Source organism: Schistocerca nitens, chromosome 4 (assembly GCF_023898315.1).
Source record: "Schistocerca nitens isolate TAMUIC-IGC-003100 chromosome 4, iqSchNite1.1, whole genome shotgun sequence".
NCBI lineage: Eukaryota > Metazoa > Arthropoda > Insecta > Orthoptera > Acrididae > Schistocerca > Schistocerca nitens.
In genome coordinates, this window is record NC_064617.1 from 912,335,549 (window position 1) to 912,359,099 (window position 23,551).

At 43.0% G+C, this 23,551-nt stretch overlaps 1 protein-coding gene across 3 annotated transcripts in view; it reads left to right on the forward strand.

Annotated features, from left to right (window-relative positions):
- LOC126253491 (dynein heavy chain, cytoplasmic) overlaps positions 1-23,551 on the forward strand; it is a 237,472-nt gene that overhangs the window by 106,423 nt on the left and 107,498 nt on the right. For 2 of the 3 annotated variants that reach the window (XM_049954866.1, XM_049954867.1), the window contains 9 exons: positions 915-1,149; positions 11,608-11,794; positions 13,118-13,241; positions 14,380-14,468; positions 16,336-16,571; positions 16,880-17,057; positions 17,731-17,934; positions 18,024-18,181; positions 19,786-19,999. In XM_049954866.1, the coding sequence (XP_049810823.1) occupies positions 915-1,149; positions 11,608-11,794; positions 13,118-13,241; positions 14,380-14,468; positions 16,336-16,571; positions 16,880-17,057; positions 17,731-17,934; positions 18,024-18,181; positions 19,786-19,999 (1,625 nt within the window). Of the gene's footprint in view, positions 1-914; positions 1,150-11,607; positions 11,795-13,117; positions 13,242-14,379; positions 14,469-14,589; positions 14,620-16,335; positions 16,572-16,879; positions 17,058-17,730; positions 17,935-18,023; positions 18,182-19,785; positions 20,000-23,551 lie in introns of all 3 variants that reach the window. The other variant, XM_049954865.1, reaches the window with a different exon arrangement.

A 23,551-nucleotide genomic window follows, 5' to 3' on the forward strand; every position in this document is an offset into this window, starting at 1 on the left:
TTACTTACATGCTTCACATCAAATATTTAACACTTTAACTTATTTGAAAAGTAATGAGACTTTTGAAACTGTTTCATAAATGGCAGTTTGATCCTTTAAAGAATGGGAGTTAAGTGGTTGTATTGCATGATGATAAGCTACTGCCGTTACTAACATCAGATATATTTTTAGATCTTGTTTGTATGATTTTTTGCTGTAATTGTATTCTTTTCCTGATAACCTTATTTTCTACTTTTATTTACATTCTTCAGAAGCTTGTATGATATTATTTACCCATTTCTCTTCTGTCCTTCTTTATTGCCCTCTGAGTCCCCTCTGTTACACACCCTCTCCTTCCACAGCCTTCTACCATTCCTCGCCATACACACCCTCCTCTACCCACACTTCTCAACTACTCCACACTGTTACTCATAATCTTTGATCACCTCTCTTCCCCACTCCTCTCCTCCACACCCACATCATTTTTCCTCCTTCCCTGCCCTACACACACACACACACACACACACACACACACACACACACACACACACACCTGCCCTCTCCTCCACACATAACCCTACTAATCTCCCTCCCCTTCCCCACATGCTCCTCTTCTCCCTCTGTTCCTCTCCATCATCTTCTCACTCCATGCCTCCTCCTCTCCCCCACATAATCCCCCTCCTCTTCCCTTCCCATTCGTACTCCTCACTCTCTATTCCCTTCCCCTCCCATCCCCAATCTTCACCCTCTATGCTCCTTCCCCTTAACAGTCCATCTGCTCTGCCCAACCATCTCTCACCAATTGTTCCACTACTAGTCTGTGCCCCTATTCCAAATTCAGCCTTTCTTGTTCCTCTAAGGTAAAATGATTTACTTTCTATGGTATGGTGATGCAGTCATTAGAGCGCAATTTCACACTTTTTTTTTTTCCCCAGGTATAACAGTTGAACTTGTTGGCAAACAAGTACGTGTGTCTACAGATATGGCCATATTTATTACAATGAATCCAGGCTATGCTGGTCGTTCAAATCTCCCCGATAATCTGAAGAAACTGTTCCGTTCACTGGCAATGACAAAGCCAGACAGACAGTTAATTGCAGAAGTTATGCTCTTCTCTCAAGGATTCCGAACAGCAGAAAAGTTGGCTTGCAAGATTGTCCCATTCTTCAAGTAAGATTTCCAATTGGAGAAAGTGTGTGTGTGTGTGTGTGTGTGTGTGTGTGTGTGTGTGTGTGAGGGTGAAAGATTGATTGCAGTTAACAATAGTATTAGTGCTAAAAATGTGAAATTGTGAGGAATTAGTCATATACAAGATCCAGTCACATTAATTTGTCCATCACCTAAGTTTGACATCACCGTGCAGTCAGTAACCGCTCGAAGACAGCAGCACTAGCAGTGGATGGTATATATTGGGGGTAAGCAGAAAACAGTGCAGTCATTGTCATAATGCAGAAACAGACTGACATCCAGACTGGCCCCCCCTGCGGGTCCGGGGTAAGAATAGGCCCGAGGTATTCCTGGCTGTCGTAAGAGGCAACTAAAAGGAGTTTCAACCATTTCGGCCTTCCATGTGATGGTCCCCCTTGGGGTTTGACCTCCATTTTTCAAAATTCTACAGAAGTACGAGCCTTTTGGGGAAGGACGCCTTACGTGGTGTACCACTGGTCCTCAGTGCACTAAGACCTTGGCACTCAGCATTGTAACGGCGTTGTAACCATACCCACTATTCCTCAAATTGGGCCTAAACGCCTGATGGGTTGTACAAGTTACGCCCATAGTGCGTCCCCATCTGCACCTACGATCATGATGGACTTTCCATGGCACCCGAAATCCAGCACGGTAGCCAGCCCGTTGTGGTGGGGTCGTCATGTACCCTCTAGGTTGTAGCCCCCTGACAACACAGAGATCGTACTGCCGATACCTGAGCTGCACCCTCCCCACGTCGGCCAAGGAGTAGATGCCCGTCTCCTTGGGGCATCAGGACTCCCGGCAACGGTCATCCTGCCAGGTGGCCCTTGCTGAGGCTGGGTGGCGCCCGTGGGGAGAGCCCCTGGTCGGAGTGGGTGGTATTGGGGCGGACGTTTCGCAGATGAAACGTCAACATGTATCGGGTCGCTCTGCGGCCGAGTCTTTTAAAAAGAAAGGTACTGTCTCTGGTTCTGGTTCTCCTGCCCCTTCCCCCTTGGCCACTCCCTGGGAGGAAGGACAGGCCCGCCGGCTTGGGGCGAAGTACTTCCCCCGCTATTTAGTCTGTTCTCGGACCGATGGGGGGAGGTTCGCCACCTCCAAGCCCATGTTCTTTGTCCAGCACATCGAGGACATCTTCGGGGAAATCGAGGCTCTTAGTAAACTGCGTTCGGGGTCCTCCGCCACACAGTCGGCGGCGCTCCAGGCGTGCGACCGACTAGGGGACATCCCAGTGTCCATTGTCCCGCATCTGGCACTGAATAAGACGCAGGGGGTTATTTTTCATCGGGACCTCCTGCTGCAATCTGATGAGGAGCTCAGGGCCAACCTGGAGCGCCAAGGCGTGCATTTCGTCCGGCGAGTCCAGCGCGGCCCCAAAGACTGTCGCATCGACACCGGGGCCTTTATCCTCGCCTTCGAGGAGGACGTTCTCCCCGAGAAGGTAAAGGTGATGTGCTACTGATGCGACGTGCGACTTTACATCCCGCCTCCTATGCGCTGTTTTCAGTGTTTGCGCTTTGGGCACATGTCGTCACGGTGTGAGGCTGAGCCCCTTTGTGGCGATTGTGGACGTCCTCTTCGTGAGGAACATACATGCACCCCACCACCTCGGTGCATTAATTGTCCTGGCATCCACTCGCCTAGATCCTTAGACTGCCCCGCGTATCAGAAGGAGAAGAAGATTCAAGAACTCAAAACTTTGGATCGTCTCTCTTATTCTGAGGCCAGGAAGAAGTATGACCGCCTCCATCCCATGACGTTGACCACTTCGTTTGCCTCAGTCGTGTCCACTCCTTCCACAGTATCCTCACCCCTATCCTGTCCCCCCTCCACCTCCTCCCCCCATCCGGAGTCTATGCCTCTGCCTCCAAAATCCCTCCCTTCCAAATCCTCCTCCCCCGCGGCCCCCGCCCCCTCTGCCCCAGGGGCCACCCCCTCCCCCTCCTCCCGCCGCCGCCTGAGAAGCGATCCTCTTCTCAGGCGTCCATCGGGGAAACGTTCCGGACCCCAGCTTCCAAGGTCCGGCGTTCCAAAACGGACCCCGCGCATGAGGACCTTCTTCGGGTCCAGCCCACCATCCCTGTGCCTCCTCGGACTTCCAAGAAGGCCTCCAAGAAGAAGTCTCTATCCCCCTCTCCACCCCGGCGCGTTTCGTCTGACGCTCCATCCGTGAGTCGCTGCTCCCGGCCGTCCTCAGTTTCGCCGGGACGCTCTGCTGCCAGGCGCTCTGCTGGCGTCTCGTCGGCAAATGATGCTGCCCCTCCTACACAACCCGGGACAGCGGCCGCAGCTGGCGACGACTCGATGGAGCAGGATCCGCCTCCCGCCGGTTGTAGCGTTGTTCCCTCGAAACCTGGCCCTCCACGGCCGTCGAGGTGACCAGCTCTTCCCCCGTCTCGTTCCCCCTTGTTTTTGACTAGCGATGGCCTTGTTACATTGGAACATAAGAGGTATTCGATCTAATCGGGAGGAATTACAACTGCTCCTCCGCCTGCACTGTCCACTCGTCCTTGGTCTCCAGGAAACCAAGTTGCGCCCAACTGACCGTATTGCCTTTACCCACTATACCTCGGAGCGGTATGACCTCACCCCTGTGGACGGTATCCCAGCTCATGGTGGGGTCATGTTGCTCGTTCGGGACGATGATTATTACCATGCCATCCAATTGACCACCCCACTCCAAGCAATAGCTGTCCGTATTACTCTTTCTGCCTTTACTTTTTCAGTTTGTACCGTCTACACTCCATCGTCATCCGCAGTTAGTCGGGCTGACATGATGCACCTGATTGTTCAGCTTCCTCCGCCGTTTTTATTGTTTGGCGACTTCAATGCCCATTATCACCTTTGGGGCTCTCCTGCATCCTGTCAAAGAGGCTCCCTCTTGGCGGATGTCTTCAACCATCTCAATCTTGTCTGCCTCAATACTGGCGCCCCGACTTTCCTCTCGGACTCTACTCATACCTACTCCCACTTGGACCTTTCGATCTGTTCTACCACTCTTGCCCGTCGGTTCGAGTGGTATGTCCTTTCTGACACCTATTCAAGCGACCACTTCCCCTGTGTCGTTCGTCTCCTGCACCACACCCCATCCCCACGTCCATCGAGCTGGATCATACCGAAAGCTGACTGGGGACTTTACTCCTCCCTGGCGACCTTTCCGGACCACGATTTTCTCAGTTGTGACAGTCGGGTCGAATACCTCTCGGCTGTTATCGTCAATGCTGCCGAACGTTCCATTCCTCATACTACCTCTTCACGTCGCGTTTCCGTCCCCTGGTGTAATGAGGCTTGTAGAGACGCTATCCGTGCTCGACGACGTGCTTTACGCACCTTTCGCCGCCATCCTACATTGGCGAATTGTATTGGATACAAACGACTCCGAGCGCAATGCCGTAGAGTCATCAAAGACAGCAAAAAAGCTTGTTGAGCCTCTTTCACCAGCTCCTTTAACAGTTTTACTCCCTCTTCTGTCATTTGGGGTGGCCTGCGCCGGCTGTCGGGCATTAAGGCCCACTCCTCGGTACGTGGCCTACCCTCAGGTAATGAGGTCCTTGTTGATCCTGTGGCTGTCTCCAACACCTTCGGCCGGTTTTTCGCGGAGGTTTCAAGCTGCGCCCATTACCACCCTGCCTTCCTTCCCAGGAAAGAGGCAGAAGAGGCTCGGCGACCTTCCTTCCACTCGCTGAATCTGGAAACTTACAATGCCCCCTTTACTATGCGGGAACTCGAACGTGCACTTGCACTGTCCCAGTCCTCTGCTCCGGGGCCAGATGCCATTCACGTTCAGATGCTGGCACACCTTTCTCCGGCGGGCAAAAGCTTCCTTCTTCGTACCTACAATCGCGTCTGGACCGAAGGTCAGGTCCCCATGCGTTGGTGTGACGCCGTCGTTGTTCCTATACCCAAACCCGGGAAGGATAGACACCTTCCTTCCAGTTACCGCGCCATTTCTCTTAAAAGCTGTGTCTGTAAGGTGATGGAGCGCATGGTTAATGCTCGGTTAGTCTGGATTCTTGAATCTCGACGGCTACTTACCAATGTCCAATGCGGCTTTCGTTGCCACCGCTCCGCTGTTGACCACCTTGTGACCTTGTCGACATTCATCATGAACAACTTTTTGCGAAGGCGCCAAACGGTATCCGTGTTCTTCGATTTGGAGAAGGCTTATGATACCTGTTGGAGAGGAGGTATCCTCCGCACTATGCACAGGTGGGGCCTCCGCGGTCACCTGCCCCTTTTTATTGATTCCTTTTTAACGGATCGAAAGTTTAGGGTATGTGTGGATTCCGTATTGTCAGACGTCTTCCTCCAGGAGAACGGAGTGCCTCAGGGCTCTGTCTTGAGCGTAGCCCTTTTTGCCATCGCGATCAATCCAATTATGGATTGCATTCCACCTAATGTCTCAGGCTCTCTCTGTCGATGACTTCGCGATCTACTGCAGTGCCCAGAGAACATGCCTCCTGGAGCGCTGCCTTCAGCGCTGCCTTCAGCGCTGCCTTCAGCGCTGCCTTCAGCGTTGTCTAGACAGCCTATACTCGTGGAGTGTGGCAAATGGCTTCCGGTTCTCTGAAGAGAAGACGGTTTGTATCAACTTTTGGCGATATAAAGCGTTCCTTCCGCCATCCTTACATCTCGGTCCCGTTGTTCTCCCATTCGTGGAAACAACTAAGTTCCTAGGGCTCACATTGGACAGGAAACTTTGTTGGTCTCCGCATGTCTCTTATTTGGAGGCCCGTTGTACACGTTCCCTTAATGTCCTCAGAGTTCTTAGTGGTTCATCTTGGGGAGCGGATCGCACTGTCCTGCTTCGCTTGTATCGGTCCATAGTCCGATCGAAGCTGGATTATGGGAGCTTCGTCTACTCGTCTGCTCGGCCATCCCTCTTACGCCGTCTCAACTCCATCCACCATCGGGGGTTACGTCTTGCGACCGGAGCCTTCTACACTAGTCCCGTCGAGAGTCTTTATGCTGAAGCTGCTGAATTACCATTGACCTACCGGCGCGACGTACTGCTTTGTCGGTATGCCTGCCGGCTGTTGTCAATGCCCGACCACCCCTCTTATCAGTCCTCCTTCGCCGATTCTCTCGACCGTCAGTACGGGTTGTATGTGTCTGCCCTGCTGCCCCCTGGAGTCCGCTTCCGTCGCCTGCTTCGACAATTGGATTTTGCCCTCCCTACCACCTTCAGAGAGGGTGAAAGCCCGACACCACCTTGGCTCCAGGCTCCGGTTCATATTTATCTCGACCTCAGCTCACTCCCGAAGGAGGGTACTCCGGCTGCGGTGTATTGCTCACGGTTTGTCGAACTTGCCGGTCACACCTTTATTTACACCGATGGCTCCAAAACTGACGATGGTGTCGGCTGTGCCTTTGTCGTCGGGGCCGCCACCTTTAAATACCGGCTCCTCGACCAATGTTCCAGCTTTACGGCCGAGCTTTTTGCTCTCCATCAGGCCGTTCAGTATGCCCGCCGCCTCCGCCATTCATCGTATGTACTCTGCTCTGATTCCCTCAGTGCTCTTCAGAGCCTTGGAGCTCCCTATCCGGTCCATCCCTTGGTGCAACGGACCAGCAGTCCCTCCATTCTTTCGCTGATAATGGTTCTCCTGTCAGCTTTCTGTGGGTTCCCGGACATGCAGTCCTCTTGCCTCGGCCAGCCTCCCATTGTGTCCCGTCATCTGACGTTCGTGGGGTTGTTTGTAAGAGGCTTGTGTCGTTGTGGTGGGATGCTTGGTCATCCCTCCAAGGAAACAAGCTCCGGGCAGTAAAACCGCTCCCAACTGTTTGGACATCCTCCTCCCGACCATCTCGGCGAGAAGAGGTCCTTCTGACCAGGTTGCGGATTGGGCATTGCCGGTTTAGCCACTGCTACCTGCTCTCCGGTGACCCAGCCCTGCAGTGCCCTTGTGGTCAAGCATTAACAGTGCGCCATGTTTTATTGTCGTGTCCCCGCTTTAGTCAATCTCGTGTTGTCCTGTCCCTGCCATCTACTTTACCGGATATTTTAGCTGATGACGCTCGAGCAGCTGCTCGTGTTCTGCGTTTTATAACGTTGACTGGCTTGTCCAAAGGCATCTAACTTTTTTACGTATTTTATCTGCATCTTTGTCAGGACTTTCTGGTGTCCCCCCTCCCCTTGAGTTTTACTAGATTCCATGTGCTCTAACAACTGTGACGGGCGCTAATGACCTCAGTAGTTGAGCGCCATTAAACCCCACAAAAAAAAAAAAAAAAACCAGACTGGTATGATTATTGGCTTTTAGGTGAAGGGTGGAAGTATTTCCAAAATGGCTAAGTTTGGAATTACCAACTGTTTGTGTGCTTCCGTGGTTGAATTATAACATGAGTTGCAAAATGATGCTATTCCAAACTGGTGTTGAAGCAACTATGATGCAGCGTGAGCCATAGATGGTGGGTGAACTACTGCTGCGGAGATGTGTATGGGTGAATAGCTGTGCAGCTGGTGAGCATCTGACTGCCCAGATGGACCAAGAAGCTACCAACGGGATTTCCCCAATGCCGTTCCGTTGCTGTGTATGAGCCTCCACAGCAGGCCCCTGGTTCATGCACCAGTGCTGACTGCTGTTCATCTGCGACAAAGGCTGGAATTTGCATGCCGATAATGCAACTGGAGGTCATCTGAGTGGAAAGAAGTGTCCTTTTCAGATGAATTGTGTTTTATGTTCTGTCAGACTGAAAGCAAACATCCTGCAACAATCATTGTAAGGGTCCAGGCCAGAGGAGAGTGCGTTATGCTTTGGTAAATGGTTTTGTGTCATTACCTGGGTGATCTAGTCATTCTGGAAGGCACAGTGGTTCAACACAAATAGGCAGCACAGTGGTTCAACAGAAATAGATAGCACAGTGGTTCAACACAAATTGGCATCTGACATTGGAGACCATGTCCACCCCTACATACAGTTGTCTTTCTCAGCTTGATGGCTTCTACCAGCTGGCCAACACAACGTGTTACACAGCTTGCAATGTAAGTGCGTGGTTTGAAGAGCACCAGTAGTAGTGTGTTTTACCCTCCTGGCCACTGAACTTGCCAGATTTAAACCCAGTTGAAAAATCTGTGGCACCGCCTCGATTGGGCTGTTCCCACCAGGGATCGTCATCAGCCGAGCAACCTTGTGCAGCTGGTCTCGGCACCAGAGTTGGTATGTCTCTGCATCCCTGTCAATACCTTGTAGAACCTCATTGACTCTTCCTGCATGTCTCGCAGGGGTTTATGCTGCAAAAGGTGATTATTCAGGCTTTTGACAGTCACATTAATCTGACTGGACAGTGTACTTTCTGTGTAGTGATAAACATAATATACAATGAATTTACTTGAAACATGTTATTTTTGTACATTTTTACTGACATTGGTAATTGTAACAGTTTAGATCAGATATTTTCTTTGTCCTTATGTAAGTGATTAATGAACTGAAAATGTGTGCATCATACAGCCTTACTTACTGTTTTGTATCTACCATGTGTAAATTCTCTGGAGTTCAGAACATGGGATTTGTAATATTTAGAATGTAGAAGGCAGTAGGTTTTGAAATAATGAGCCCGCAAAGTGACAGATAAAGCAAATAACTCAGAATGAGTGTATGCTGGGGAGGAGAGGTCTGTAAGATATACAGGGTGATTATAATTAAAGTTATACTTTCAAACCGCTGTAGAAATAACTCCACTGGTCAGAATGACATCAAATTGCAGTGGATTATTAGTGGTGATGGGGGAAATATATGGCAGAAGAAAAATAAAGTTACAAAATGTGGCAATAGATGGTGCAGTAAGCATCATAATTCAATAGTGGTCAACTACAAATGACAAATGAATCATACAATAATGCCTAAGGTGTATGTTTGACGTTAAACTGTATTACTCAGTGTGCATGGGTGTACAGGTGTGGTACTGATAGTTACATAAGCCCATCCACCATTGCAAGGTCACATCAGATGGGAAAATTTTGGTTTTAATTGTCCTGAGGCCAAAAACTGCATAAAAAGAATCAATCAAAATCAAATCGGATTATTAGTTTTCGTGCGAGGGGTGCAAAACATGTTTAATATGCTGTCCACCATTTTCAGCAACAAGTTGAAATCGAGATATAGCATGTTTGACAACTGATTGAAGTGTTTCCAGGGTCACATTCAGAATGTGTTGCACAATGCATGCCTTCAATGCATCGAAGTTTGCAGTCGGAACACTGAACACATCATCTTTCAGATAGCCCTGCAGCCAGAAGTCACACGCATTAAGATCAGGTGATCGGGACATTCAGGCTGTAGGGAAATGGCAGCTGATAATTCTAGCATTTCCAAAATGGCACTTCTGCAGCTGCTTAACTGGGTTTGCAATGTGTGGAGGTGCGCCATTTTGCATAAAAGTGATCCCATCCACACATCTATGCTGTTGAAGAGCTGGAAGGATGGGATTGCGCAAAAGACTCTCCTAATTCTTACTAGTGATGGTACAGGTAACAAGACCAGAAGCACCAGTAACTTTGAAAAAACATGGCCCTATGATTAATAATGCCATAAAGCCACACCACCCAGTGACCTTTTCATGATGAGGTGGTACTGGTTGATTTTCGTGTGGATTTTCCTCTGCCCGTATTCGACAATTCTGTGTATTGACATATCCTGTCAGATGAAAGTGGGCTTCATGTGTTCACAAAATCTTCCATGGTCAATCATTGTCCACTTCCATGCGAGCAAGAAATTCTAAAACTATACGGATCTGTTCCTTCAACCCTGAAATGGAAATGGTGTTGCTACAAATCATTGCCCTCTGAACAGAATTTTAAGAACTTCACTGTAGTCAAAACTGTCTTACACAGATTAAGAAAGGTATGTGAACCAAGCTAAACTCACAGTAGATATTGAAAATAAAGATAGTAAACAGAACTGGCTCAGGAGAGAACTGGATGAAAATATTAGCTGAACATTCACATGAAACATCTGAGAAGAGCTCATAAAATAATTTTCACAAAGGTCTCTCTTGCTGCCAGTTCAACAGGAAGCAGTTCGTGCACATGGGTAATTTTGAATGGATAGCATAGAAGATCCAGAATGAGCTTTTCACTCTGCAACGGAGTGTGTGCTGATATGAAACTTCCTGGTAGATTAAAACTGTCTGCCGGACCGAGACTTGAACTCGGGACCTTTGCCTTTCGCGGGCAAGTGCTCTACTACCTGAGCTACCCAAGCATGACTCACGCCCTGTGCTCACAGCTTTACTTCTGCTAGTACCTCGTCTCCTACCTTCCAAACTTTACAGAAGCTCTCCTGAGGAGAGCAGGAGAGCTTCTGTAAAGTTTGGAAGATAGGAGACTAGGTACTAGCAGAAGTAAAGCTGTGAGGACAGGGCGTGAGTCATGCTTGGGTAGCTCAGGTAGTAGAGCACTTGCCCGCGAAAGGCAAAGGTCCCGAGTTCGAGTCTCGGTCCGGCAGACAGTTTTAATCTGCCAGGAACTTCAGCAAAGAAGGAAGTTTTGTAGGATTTTACGCACTGTGCTCATGGGTATGTCCAATGTTTGGGAAATTCTCCGTGCACTACACATTTGCAAACCATCACTCGTCTCCTCCCGCATTGCTGTGGCCACTGCTTCCTCCGACATGGAATCAATTCATTTCCTCCCTGTACCAGGTTGCACACCAAACGAACGTGTCTTTCCAAATTTCCGAATCCTTTTCTCCAGACGCACGGCAGTCATCAGACCAATGCCTTTTTTCAAACCCTTCAATGTCTGGAACTTCTGCAGAGCGATGGGTGCACAATCATCCTTCTTGTAATACAGCTTTACAAGCAAAGCACGACCCTGCATTGAGACAGTCATGGCGAATGTCCCAGATGTAAAAGGAGGAAAAGCCGTGTACCTGATGATGTCTTCATACCAAGTTTAATGGGTCGTGCGCATGACAGCTGTTTTCATTTATGTATTGACACATACAGCATCATCTATTGATCAATTTTCACACTATTTTTTTTCTTCTGCCATACATTCTCCCCCTTCTTTGATAATATTTCGTTGCAATTTGATGTCATTCTGACCACTGATGTTATTTCTGCAGCGTTTTAAAAGTTTAAGTTTAATTATAATCACCCTGTATAATAAAGTTTCAAATTATTAAGCAGAAGGTGGATTAATAGAAACACTGCTGTCTAGTGAGACTTGAACAGAACTGAAGTAAACACAAAAGACAGGGAGGGAAGCAGAGTAAGGAGTCATTAAATTTGTTGTTTTGTTCCGATTTGCCTGCAGCAGTTTATTTACCCATGTTCAGAATGTCTCGTAGATGGAGAAGTATCTTGCATTTCTTTTGGACCTAAATTTTGATTTCAGTTAGCAGACTTTTCCTGATTCTTCTGCTTTCGAACATGAAGTAAAGATGGACTGCAGGTAACTCAGTTTTTATGAGATAACATTTGTTTTACCTTCTTCAGATTATGTGGTGAGCAACTATCAAATCAATCCCATTATGATTTTGGTCTTCGAGCTTTGAAGTCAGTGCTTGTAAGTGCCGGTAATGTCAAGCGAGATCGCATAATGAAAATTAAAGAAAGTAAAAAACTGAGAGGTGAATCTAACATTGATGAAGCTTCCATAGCAGAAAACCTTCCAGAACAAGAGGTAAGTGCCATTTTTAGTGTGAATTTTAGTCATGCAAGGTGTGGACAAAAATATGGAAACTAGCCAAGCCTGCATGTTGCACTATTATATTTGACCACGGAGGGCACCGCTACATTGTCCTTGATGCATTGCAAGTGTCAGTCACGGTCAGAATAGTGTTCTGTGTCAGTGCATTTGAACGTGGGTAAAGTGTTGTTGCTCGTTCAATGGATGCTTCAGGAACGAAGGTAGTGGAAGTGTTTGGTGTTTCAAGAGGCATTGTATCAAAAATTTGCACCGCATACAAGGAAAGCAGAAAGACGTTAGCTGCTAAGTCTCAACTCGTACGAAGAAATGTGTCGAGTGATTGTGACAGATGGTAATTGAAGGTAATTGTGATGAAAAAGTCACTGCAGAACTGAATGTCACACTTGCGAAACTTGTCAGCACCAAAACAGCTCAAAGGGAGCTGCTTAAGCAGGGAATTGAAGGGTGAGAGTTCCAAAAACATTAGTGATGCAGGTGCCTGTAACTGGAATAAGTGGTATCAGCTGTAAAACCTGGAGTATTGAGCAATGGAAGTTTCCATCTGTTTCCAACTTCTGGCAGAGTTTGTCCCAGTTACGAAACGTGATGTGGGTTTGGTGGTGATTTGGGCAGCCATCTCCATAGGCTCCGTGGCTACTCTGCAAGTTCGTATTACTGCTAAGGGTTATGTGACCATGTGGCTGATGAGGTCCATCCCACGGTACAGTGTTTGTTTCCCAATGCTGACGTGTTGCAAGGCAACAGGGTCCCTGGTTGCACAGCTCGCATTATCCAGGACTGGCTTCGTGAGCACAGCAATGAATTTTCGCATCTCCCCCAGCCACCACAGTCACCAGATCTCGATATTATTGAGGCTCTCTGGTCTACTTTGGAGAGAAGATTGGGAGATTGCTGTCCACCTCTATCGTAGTTACCTGAACTTTCCAGTGTTTTGCAGGAAGAATTCCCTTGAAACCCATACAGTACTTGTATTTATCCTTAATAAGAGTCAGCTGGAAGCTGTTTTCCATGCCAGTGGTTTTCCTGCACCTTATTAGGCATGGTGACGTGTTTTGGTGTTTCCACATTGTTGTCCACCCCCAGTAAATCTTAAATAATCTGGCCTTTTCCTGTGAAGCATTAAAATTTCTTCACCACTTTCAGTAATGTCCAGTTTTAATAACAAAGGGAAAGTTAATTAACAAAATACAGATATTTGTTGTGATACATCATAATCAATGTCGTGGCTTAACTGTAATTTCATATGGCGTGCAGGTGTAACAAATTTAAAAAATATTCTCTCTCTCTCTCTCTCAGATTCTTATACAATCGGTATGTGAAACAATGGTTCCAAAACTTGTTGCTGAGGACATTCCTTTGCTTTTCTCGCTGTTGTCTGATGTCTTCCCTAATGTAAACTACACACGGGCTGAAATGGCTGGTAAGTATCTTAGGATGTATTTGTTGAAAATATATTTTCTGAACTTTCTTAAGAACACTTGACCTCTGATACGGTAATCTAAAGGATATTGAGCAGTATCTTATAAGAAAATTAAAATTAGAAATAAAACCTGTTGCATATGTGACCAGGGTGAGTTACTGGCAGTCAAAGAAGATAGAGGCTGTGTTAGAAGTGTATCAAAACTAGTTCTATTATTTTCAGATTTACCTGTTTATTGCCTTCCTTAGTTTAGTTTTGTGTGTTGTATGTAACAATTATGGAGCTGTGTGAGTGATAAAACTAGGTATGCCTGTATCTTATAAAAAGCAGAAATCATGTTATCCACCTCTCCATAAATTTGAATAAGAACAAAATTCTTGAAAGCCTGCTTATTGGAAATGGACTCTCTAATAACTACAAAAGTGAGCCTGAACGTCTATGAGTTCACACTAAATTCAATATTTGTGGAATGACCGTTTTTCATGTAGGCTACTTTGGTTATCTAGTCTTTAACGTTACTGGTGACTGATGCAGAGTTCCTGGATTAGATTTCTGCTTGGGATTTTTCTGTTGTAGAAATGTTTGAGCAAATAGGAAGCTGTTTCATAAAATAATCAGGGAAATTGACACACTAATTGTGCCAAAGTGGCATCAGGTTATAAGAACTGGACCGGGTTTTATTTAGATGAGTTGTTTGTGTTCAGGTAGTCTGGAAGTAAAAATATTTTATCCTGAAGCATTATGTTTTTTAAAAGAATTATTCCTCTGGGAGAAAGTTAGAGGATAGGGTTCAAAAAACTAAGATGCACAGACTGTCAAAAGTAGAAGACAAGATGTAAATGATAAAATTATTTACAGGTAACCTGCCATGCATGTTCCTTTATTTCATTAAGATCTCATTGCTGAAAATTATTTTATGAGCTCTTCTCAGATGTTTCATGTGAATGTTCAGCTAATATTTTCATCCAGTTCTGTCCTGAGCCAGTTCTGTTTATTATCTTTATTTTCAATATCTACTGTGAGTTTATCTTGGTTGACATACCTTTCTTAATCTGTGTAAGACAGTTTTGACTACAGTGAAGTTCTTAAAATTCTGTTCAGAGGGCAATGATTTGTAGCAACACCATTTCCATTTCAGGGTTGAAAGAACAGATCCGTAAAGTGTGCCAGGAAGAATATCTAGTATGTGGTGAAGGAGAAGAGCAAGGTGGAACCTGGATGGAAAAGGTAAAAATGAAGTATGCCAGTTTGTTGTTAGTGTTGGGACTTTACTAAGTGGCATGTTCAGTATAAATAATGTTTTTACTTACTTACATAATGTTTGTTCTTACTTTCAATACTTGCAAAGGGATCCGTCGGAGAAACATGGATTGAAAAGGTATGCAAATTTGCAATAATGCAAAATTTGTTTGTGCAAAATGGTGTAAATACTTTTTGCATGAAGTGCAGTTTGATGTAATTTTAGCATTGTGAAATTTATTTTATAGTGCTGGGTACATGTTACTAGTTTTCCTTATCATTCAGCACAGCATAAAATTTTCTGTCTCCCCCTCCCCTATCCCCAATAACTTATCTCTCATTGTTTCTGTTGTTATGACATACTCTCTTTGATGGTCATATAGTCCAGTCTTATTCAAAAGGAACTGTGTAATTCATCAGCTTATCCATTGCTGATAAAACACTATGAGAGTACAATTTAGGAATTTATTCGAACGCAAACATATGTTGTCAGTTCAGGAGAAGACACAGTGATTAAAGACACATGTTTCAAAATTCCTTTGTGTTAATTTCTGAACTTGCTCCTTTGCTGAAATTTTTATGGAGTAATCACTATCACATTCAAAATAAATATTACAGTGGTGTAGATATACGAATACATGTTTTTGAGAACAACTTATTCATTAATAAATATTTCAAATTATGAATTGAACATATACGAGAAGGTATTAAGGCGCAAATGAAACTGTTGCCATGCTTTGAAAACAACAAAGCTTTCTTGAATTTGATTTATATGTATTAGTTTAACCAGACTGTGGTACATAATCCAAAGAATTTTTGATGATATTTATCATGTACCATATTGTCTTCTGAAATCGACATGCTTGTTCGTTTAGTTTGTCCTCAGGAAGCTACATTAACCACTTAGAAAATTAGAATCAATAGAGGCATATTTCAGGATGACATATCAAGCCACTTTCGGTTCTGTTTAGCACTCAGCCCACTGTCATATTTACTCAGTTTGAGTACCATAAAAATCAGCAGTGACTTTAACCGTGTATTAAGTAATCTGGCGTACATGGATGGTATTGAACTATACATTTCAACAGAAATGCAGATGACCCACCTCCCACAAATTGTAACAGTGTCTCCTAGAAACATAAGCATGCCATTTAAGCTGGGTAAATATGGGAGAATGAACATAAGGAAGGGAAAAAATCCAAACTGCTGGGTTTTAGATAAGCAATGGAAACATAACCTAAAAGTAGTTAGACCTCCTTCAAGGAAGATGACCGTTGCATAAAAAAATAGATTGCCTTATGAGTACATAGTCATAATGTCCTCAATTTGAAATCCAAACTAAGTGGAAAAAAAATCATCTTATGTGCCATTAATACAGATGCAGTTCCACTGCTAACCTGCACTTTTGGCCCCATCAACTAGTACTAGATGAAATATCTAGAAGATATACAGTGGAAAACATGGGGAATTTTTTTTTTTTTTTTTTTTTTTTTTTTTTTGTGGCAAAGAACGACGTCAGTCATTCTAAATAATCTGCAGAAAAGCTGACTATCCCACATGATGGAGGAGGCAGGAATGTAACAGAATCTGAGCAGTTCATTCAGCCAAAGCTTGTGAAATGCATTAATTAAGGCACCCAGAAGCAAAGCTGTTACAAATATTCCAAAATACATAAAAGTTACATTTCAGTAGCTGTTATGAGTGAGTGCTGTGGAATCATAGAGTTAACAAAAGTGTTAAAACAGTTTTAGAACTAGACTTTTCTAGGAAAAAATATTAATGATGTTACTTTCATAAACTAATTATAAGAAAAGTTTTAAAATTTTTTATTTATATGTTTTGCTTTTTTCAACAGGTTCTCCAGTTGTACCAGATTTGCAACTTGAACCACGGTTTAATGATGGTAGGCCCAAGTGGTTCAGGCAAGACAACTGCATGGAAAATCCTGTTGAAAGCACTTGAACGCTTTGAAGGCATTGAGGGTGTGGCACATGTCATTGATCCCAAGGCAATTTCAAAAGAGGCTCTTTATGGTGTGTTGGATCCCAACACAAGAGAATGGACTGATGGACTTTTCACCCATATTCTCAGGTATTATCAGACAGAGAGACCATTTCAAGTAAAATATCCCAGTCACTCTAAAAGAAGAGACCACATGGTTTTTACTCTGTAGATACCTTTCTTGCCTTCTTTCTCTCTGAAAGATAACTTGCCAAATGGTGCAGAGAGAGCTGTTGTAACATTAATCAAATATTAAGAGAAACACATTGAAGCTGATAAGTAGTGGCTGTAATTTAAATGTACTAAATATTGATCAGTTTTGCTTCTGTTATGTTTTGGTAGCTTACTTTAGTAATGTATATTGTGCCACTTACAAAGTATGGACTTCAATTTTACAGGAAGATAATTGACAATGTACGTGGTGAAATTAACAAGCGACAGTGGATAATTTTTGATGGTGATGTGGATCCTGAGTGGGTTGAGAATTTGAACTCTGTGCTGGATGATAACAAGTTACTTACCCTGCCAAATGGAGAAAGACTCTCACTTCCACCTAACGTTAGAGTGATGTTTGAGGTTAGTTAAATATCTCTTGCTTATATTATTTGAGCATAATAATTTCTTTCTTTGTCTGTGGCATATAAGAGGTATGTGAAGAATATAAATTGTTAGTATGTAACAATGGAACCGACGTTGGAATGATGACAATATTTTGGAAAGGATAGTTGCTACTCATCATAGTGGAGATGCTGAGTCGCAGATAGACACAACAAAAAGACTGTCAGACAAAGCTTTTGGCCAAACAGGCCTTCATCAGAATACACGCACTCACTCACACAACCAGTCTCTGGCTGCCACATTTAGAGCCTGGTCTAGGCAGCCAGAGACTGTGGTCGTGTGTGTGTGTGTGTGTGTGTGTGTGTGTGTGTGTGTGTGTGTTTTCACTGCACAGCACATTACATAACAAATCTGATTAGGCAAAATTTCATTGGAATGAAACATCTATTGTGTTCAACAGACCTACATTGTGCTGCCGATTTGCACACAATAATCATTTGAGACCTTTGCTGACAAAGATCTGGGAGTTCAGGTAAAAGGGCTATATTCAGAGGGTGAACAGTGAAAATATAGTATTTTCATTCACATTATTTCTTTTTATAAATGTCACAATTAAAAATTATTATTATTATTATTATTATTATTATTAAATTTAACTTCTGTATTCGTTTTGCCTTAATTTCTGTTATAGGTCCAAGATCTTAAGTATGCAACTTTGGCTACTGTTTCTCGCTGTGGTATGGTGTGGTTCTCAGAGGATGTTCTGTCAACAGAAATGATTTTTGAGAATTACATGTCCCGTCTTAGGAACATACCACTTGAGGAAAGTGATGAAGATTCTGGCTTTGGTAAAAAGACAGAGAAAAAAGAAGATGTAATGTCACCTGCATTACAGGTAATAAAAACAGTGATAACTGAGTAGTGATAATCTATCAGTTAGAGAAACACTCACTCACTTTCACTGACCAATAATCATTCTTTTAGATCCAGAATGAGGTTGCCAGCATTCTTCAGCCTTTCTTTTCCCCTGATGGTCTTGTGGTAAAGTGCCTGGAGTTTGCTATGAAGCAAGAACACATTATGGACTTCACTAGATTAAGAGCTTTGAGTTCATTGTTCTCCATGGTCAACCAAAGTGTGAGGTAAAAAATTATTTTCGTTTATGTTGATATATCTGTGATTTAGTTTCAGCATTTAAGGTTTCAGTACCATTCTACTGAAATAAAATGTTTGTAAAGTCACTGATCTGCATAAATCTTCAAATGTTGTAATCATTCTTTTTATGGAGTGGCCAGAACTGTAAAAGTCCATTTTGGAAGGGAAAAAAAAACAAAAAAATGAAGTTGCTTAAGCAACTGTCCTGCAGTAACCTAGTTCTTTTGCATTGTTTGCTCTACCATTATCTGCTAATTACCTCCATGTTGTTAATGGTTATAGCTTTCTTAGTGATTTCACATTTCACTGACAGTGACAAAATTTTATGTGCAAAATCTGGAATGGGGCATTCTGTTAAATGAGTTATTAAGGTTGACTCAGTTATAGAGCAATTCTTCATATTAACATTGAGAATTCCTTTTGAAATGATACTGCTTTGCAGTGGAATTTGAATTTTAACCTGAACCTGCATCTGCATGTTATGTTCTGTTGCATTTGTCCTTATGTCCAACATGTTACATATGAAGATAAAAACTTTCATAATAACAGAACAATAATGAAACATAATAAAACTGAAGGGATACCATAACTGACACACCTCCACATTTTATGGAAGGAACTAAGTAAGCTAGCCGTAGGTTTCTTCAGGTGTCTATCATGCATAAACTGTACTTAGCAGAAACATTGAGAGATATTGGGACTGTAGGCAACATTGTAAGACTTTTAATGATAAAAAATAAGTTAGATGCGGTTATTATGTTAATGAGCTTGAGTTAAATTTTAACTGCAGAATCAATTTAGATTGAAATAGGATGTCATTGGCATCACTTTAATGCTGCAACAGGTGCTAACAATATTCCTTTCAGTTCAAAATGCTTTCTTGCACTTTGTCTTTCAAGTGAAAGTTTTGTTAAACTTTGTTCTCTCTTGCATAAAACACACTCAAAATTTCTTTCTATTTCTTATATTTCTGTTTTATCTTGACTAAATCTGCTTTTAGAGTGTGTAAATGGGAAATGGAATTTGTGAACACTGTTCTGTTTGTTTCCATTCCCATTGCTAAAACATAAAATCTCCCATTCTATCACAATGTTCTCATTGTTTAGTGACAATTTCTTAAAACTTTTTTCATATTAAGTGTCATGACTCTGGTTCTTAAAATCATGTCAGTTTCAATTTCTTGCTTCAAAATTAATTTGCTGCCTGTGAATTCCTTGACAGCAGCTGTATTAGGTATAGATCCACGAACGAGTAGTGAGGTGAAGGTTTGTGCCAGACCTGGACAAGAACCTCACACAATTTTTCATAAGTGACTATTGGTCAGGGGTCCTATTCCTAATAGAAACAACATCAAGAAATTCATAGGCAGTGAATTAATTTCGAAGTATTTTCTACAGTGGTAGATCGTAAGCATTGTCTGTTCCTTCAGACATGCATGTAAATTCAATTCCATTAATCAGAATTGCTGCTGATTTCTTTTAAAATTACACTGACAGTTGACAATTCTACATTGACATACAGAAATATAATTTTGATAAGTTACAGCATGTAATAATGTGGAATATCTCCAAATTATACTGTATTGTTTCAGGAATGTTTTACAGTACAACCATTCACATCCTGATTTTCCCCTGCCCTCTGAGCAGCTTGAAAGATATATTCCCAAATGCCTTGTTTATGCTTTGCTGTGGAGTTTTGCTGGTGATGCAAAGCTCAAAGTACGGCAGGACTTGGGAGACTTTATCCGCTCAGTCACTACTATAGCACTGCCACCATCAACTAGTATGTCAATAATTGATTATGAGGTAAGTACTGTTCATGGTGTTAACAATACTTTTGGACTTCATCTTTGGCAGAGAAAATATTTATTTGCAAAATAACTACTGAATAGTTATTAGGTGTGAAATTTCTGAGCTTTCTTTCTTAGAATGTTTGATTAAAGATAAAAATGCAGTACACATTAAAGTAGCTATATATTGTTGGGGTATACTTTGAGTCTTGCACATACACAGCTTCAAAATATATTCCACTGTACAGGTGTCCTGACACCTGCTGTCCACAGCTCCTAACAGTTTAGGATGATTCAAAACTGTGGACTTAGTCTTAGTTTCTACAACTTTTATTTGTGTACCAAATAAAGGAAATTTCACATTGTTTCAAACATGGTAGCTTTCTCAAGTTCTGCATTGTTGCTTCTTTTCCCAACTATCCCACTATATTTAAACAGCTATTCATAGAATACATATGGAAACTACAGCAAAATTCCCAGGGTTGAGGATTAATAACCAAATGAAAGCTTATTTTTCTTGTAAAAACGTACAGCATAAATATATACGAAAGTTTTTGTTGTGTTTACAGTTTCTGCCATAAACAGTTAAATTTCTGCAGCCTCCTAATATATTATAGATCCCAGTTTTAATAGTTATTGTCATTGTGTGTCCATTCCCATTTCAGTGGTGCAATACACTGAGGTGACAAGTCGTGCGATACCTCATGATATTGTTAGACCTCCTTTTGGCTGATGTAGTGCAACAACTTGATGTGGCATGGACTCAACAAGCCATTGGAAGACCCTGAAGAAATATTGACCCATGCTGCCTCTATGGCTGTCTATAATTATGAAAGTGTTGCTGGTGCAGGGTTTTGTGCACAAAACTGACCTCTCGATTATGTCCCTTAAATGTTCGATGGGATTGATTTTAAGTGATCTGGACGGCCATACTGTTTGTTCCAATTGTCCAGAATGTTCTTCAAACCAGTGACGAACAATTGTGGCCTGCTGACAAGATGCATTGTCATCCATAAAAATTCCATTGTTGTTTGGGAATGTGACATCCATCAGTGGCTGCAAATGGTCTTAAAAGTAGCTGAACATCTAAAGGACCCAGTCCATTCCATGTAAACACATCCCACACCATTACACACACACACACACACACACACACACACACACACACACTTGCAGAGTGCATTATTGACAGCTTGCATCTATGGCTTTCTGTGGTCTGCACTGCACTTGAACCCTATCATCAGCTCTTACCAATTGAAATTGAGTCATCTGAATAGGCCACAGTTCTCAAGTTGTCTAGGGTCCAACCAATATGGTCACTAGACCAGGAGAGGCGCCTCAGGCAATGCCGTACTGTTAGTGAAGGCACCAACACTGTAGCCATCTTTATATGTGAATATAGCGAAACTTCGATTTTACATTCTCTGATTTTGTTTTCCGCGATTCTGTGCCATAAATTTGTAGCTCCCTGTGAAAAACCTACAAGATCAATGCTGAAAATTCCCAGATTTTTAAGTTTCGTCCAAGTAGGGTTTACCTCATTTCTAAATTCTTATTTGATATCTCACTTGACTTCGTCTCATTTTCTTCCTGTTGACATTTGGTGTGACTGAATGAAGTGGCACAAAAGACAAACAGTTTGCGCCACTGGTGGTGGTGGTGGTGGTGGTGGTGGTGGTGGTGGTGGTGGTGGTGGTGGTGGAGTTAAGGGAATATTTTACGCCATTGTGGAGAGGGGAGGTATGAGAGAGGAAATGCTGATGTAATCAATGATCAGCATTGCCAACACAACTTGTAACATTTAGCTTCACTGCACAGTTGCTATCAGCCTCTGCTAGGTTGTGGCAGCAGTGAGTCGGTGCGAAGTGTTTCAGACCGAGCCAATATGTGACAAAGGGGCCCAGTTGCCACCTTTACTTGTGCCACTTATAACCCTTCTCACCTTTTTACATGTATTTCTGATGTACTGTATGCAGCAATAATATTGATTGTCAACCTTTTAAATTCAAACACTGAGTCTCAAAGAATATGCTCAGTCAGAATAGAGGAAATGTCTGCCATTTCCGGCTTGTGAGCCATGAGCTCACATTGGCTGGCAACTTGTTACATCACCCAACAGCCAGCGCAGCCACCACACTACACTAACACGTGTAAAATGAGTTTGCCACTTTGTTTAGCTCACTACGTAGTAAGTTTAAAGACCTTAACCTACAAAACATTGAAATTCCTAAAGTACTGAACTGAAAAGTATGAACAAGCACAGAAGCTATAAATCAGTTGGTGGGAGAATTTCATTCTTCTCCTCCGAGGTAGCAATTTTAACAACACTCATGACATCAACTTACATAACCAAATCACAAATCCACAAACAAGAATGAAATTTCAAAGTTTTACATCATATAAAAGACCAATCAGGAAAAAGTGGGTTTTGGCACTAGTTATAATGTACGGTACGTAATTGAAAAGACTATCACTTTTTGCTAATGATGTTTGAGGTAATTGAGCCATTTCCCAACACACAGTTTCCACAAATTATACCCATAAAACAAGCAGCTTTGAACTTTCTTTCATTTTATGTTCATCTCGAAATAGCAAAAATTTATAACTTACATGGTGAAATAAACTGAAATACAGTGAAAACTGCCGGATTACAAAATCTCGGATATTTTTCCCAATTGCAGCCAGTAACTGTGTAGCAGGGTAACGTCATGCTAATGAAGTGAAGTGGCTTCTAGCATATAGAGTGATAAATAGCATGCTTACTTGGCGGCTGGTTTCAAAGTACAGCTGATGTGAGTGGTGTATAGCAAATGGAGTGACCTCAACTTCCATTTAGGTTTAATTTATGTAGTTATATTTCATACACTGTTCACTGCTGTGTACTAATTTTTCTTACAGTAGTTCTGCTTGGAGCCGGCCGGTGTCCGAGCGGTTCTAGGCACTTCAGTCTGGAACCATGCGACCGCTACGGTCGCAGGTTCGAATCCTGCCTCGGGCATGGATGTGTGTGATGTCCTTAGGTTAGTTAGGTTTAAGTAGTTCTAAGTTCTAGGGGACCGATGCCCTCAGATGTTAAGTCCCATAGTGCTCAGAGCCATTTGAACCGTTTGAGTTCTGCCCAGAGCCTGTCAACAGAATCCAGAATGTTTTGTGCCTCTACAGACTGCAGCCAGTGTAGGCTACTCCATTTGCTATGTGCAGCACCACAATTAACAGGATGTGTTTAGTGAACTGTTGTGTGATGGCTTGTTTGTCTTTGTCACAGTCCTCAATTGTGTTTACGTGTTGTGATGGCAGACAGATTGTTATAAATGTAACAGATTACTGGGACAGAGAAACATTGAAATTTCAGAAGGCTTAATATGCTCGTGCTTTCACAAAACCTCCTGTGTTTATACTACAGCAAGTGACGAGTTCAAAGTACAAACGGTGCATGTTGGAAATACTGCAGAATGCTCCTTTTCAACCACTCATTAGTGTTGAGTAGACTTCACACTACTTTTTGCAGTCGTGATGTCATTAGTAGGCTTTTGACTATGAATTTTTGCAAGTGCGTGTGTACGACCCC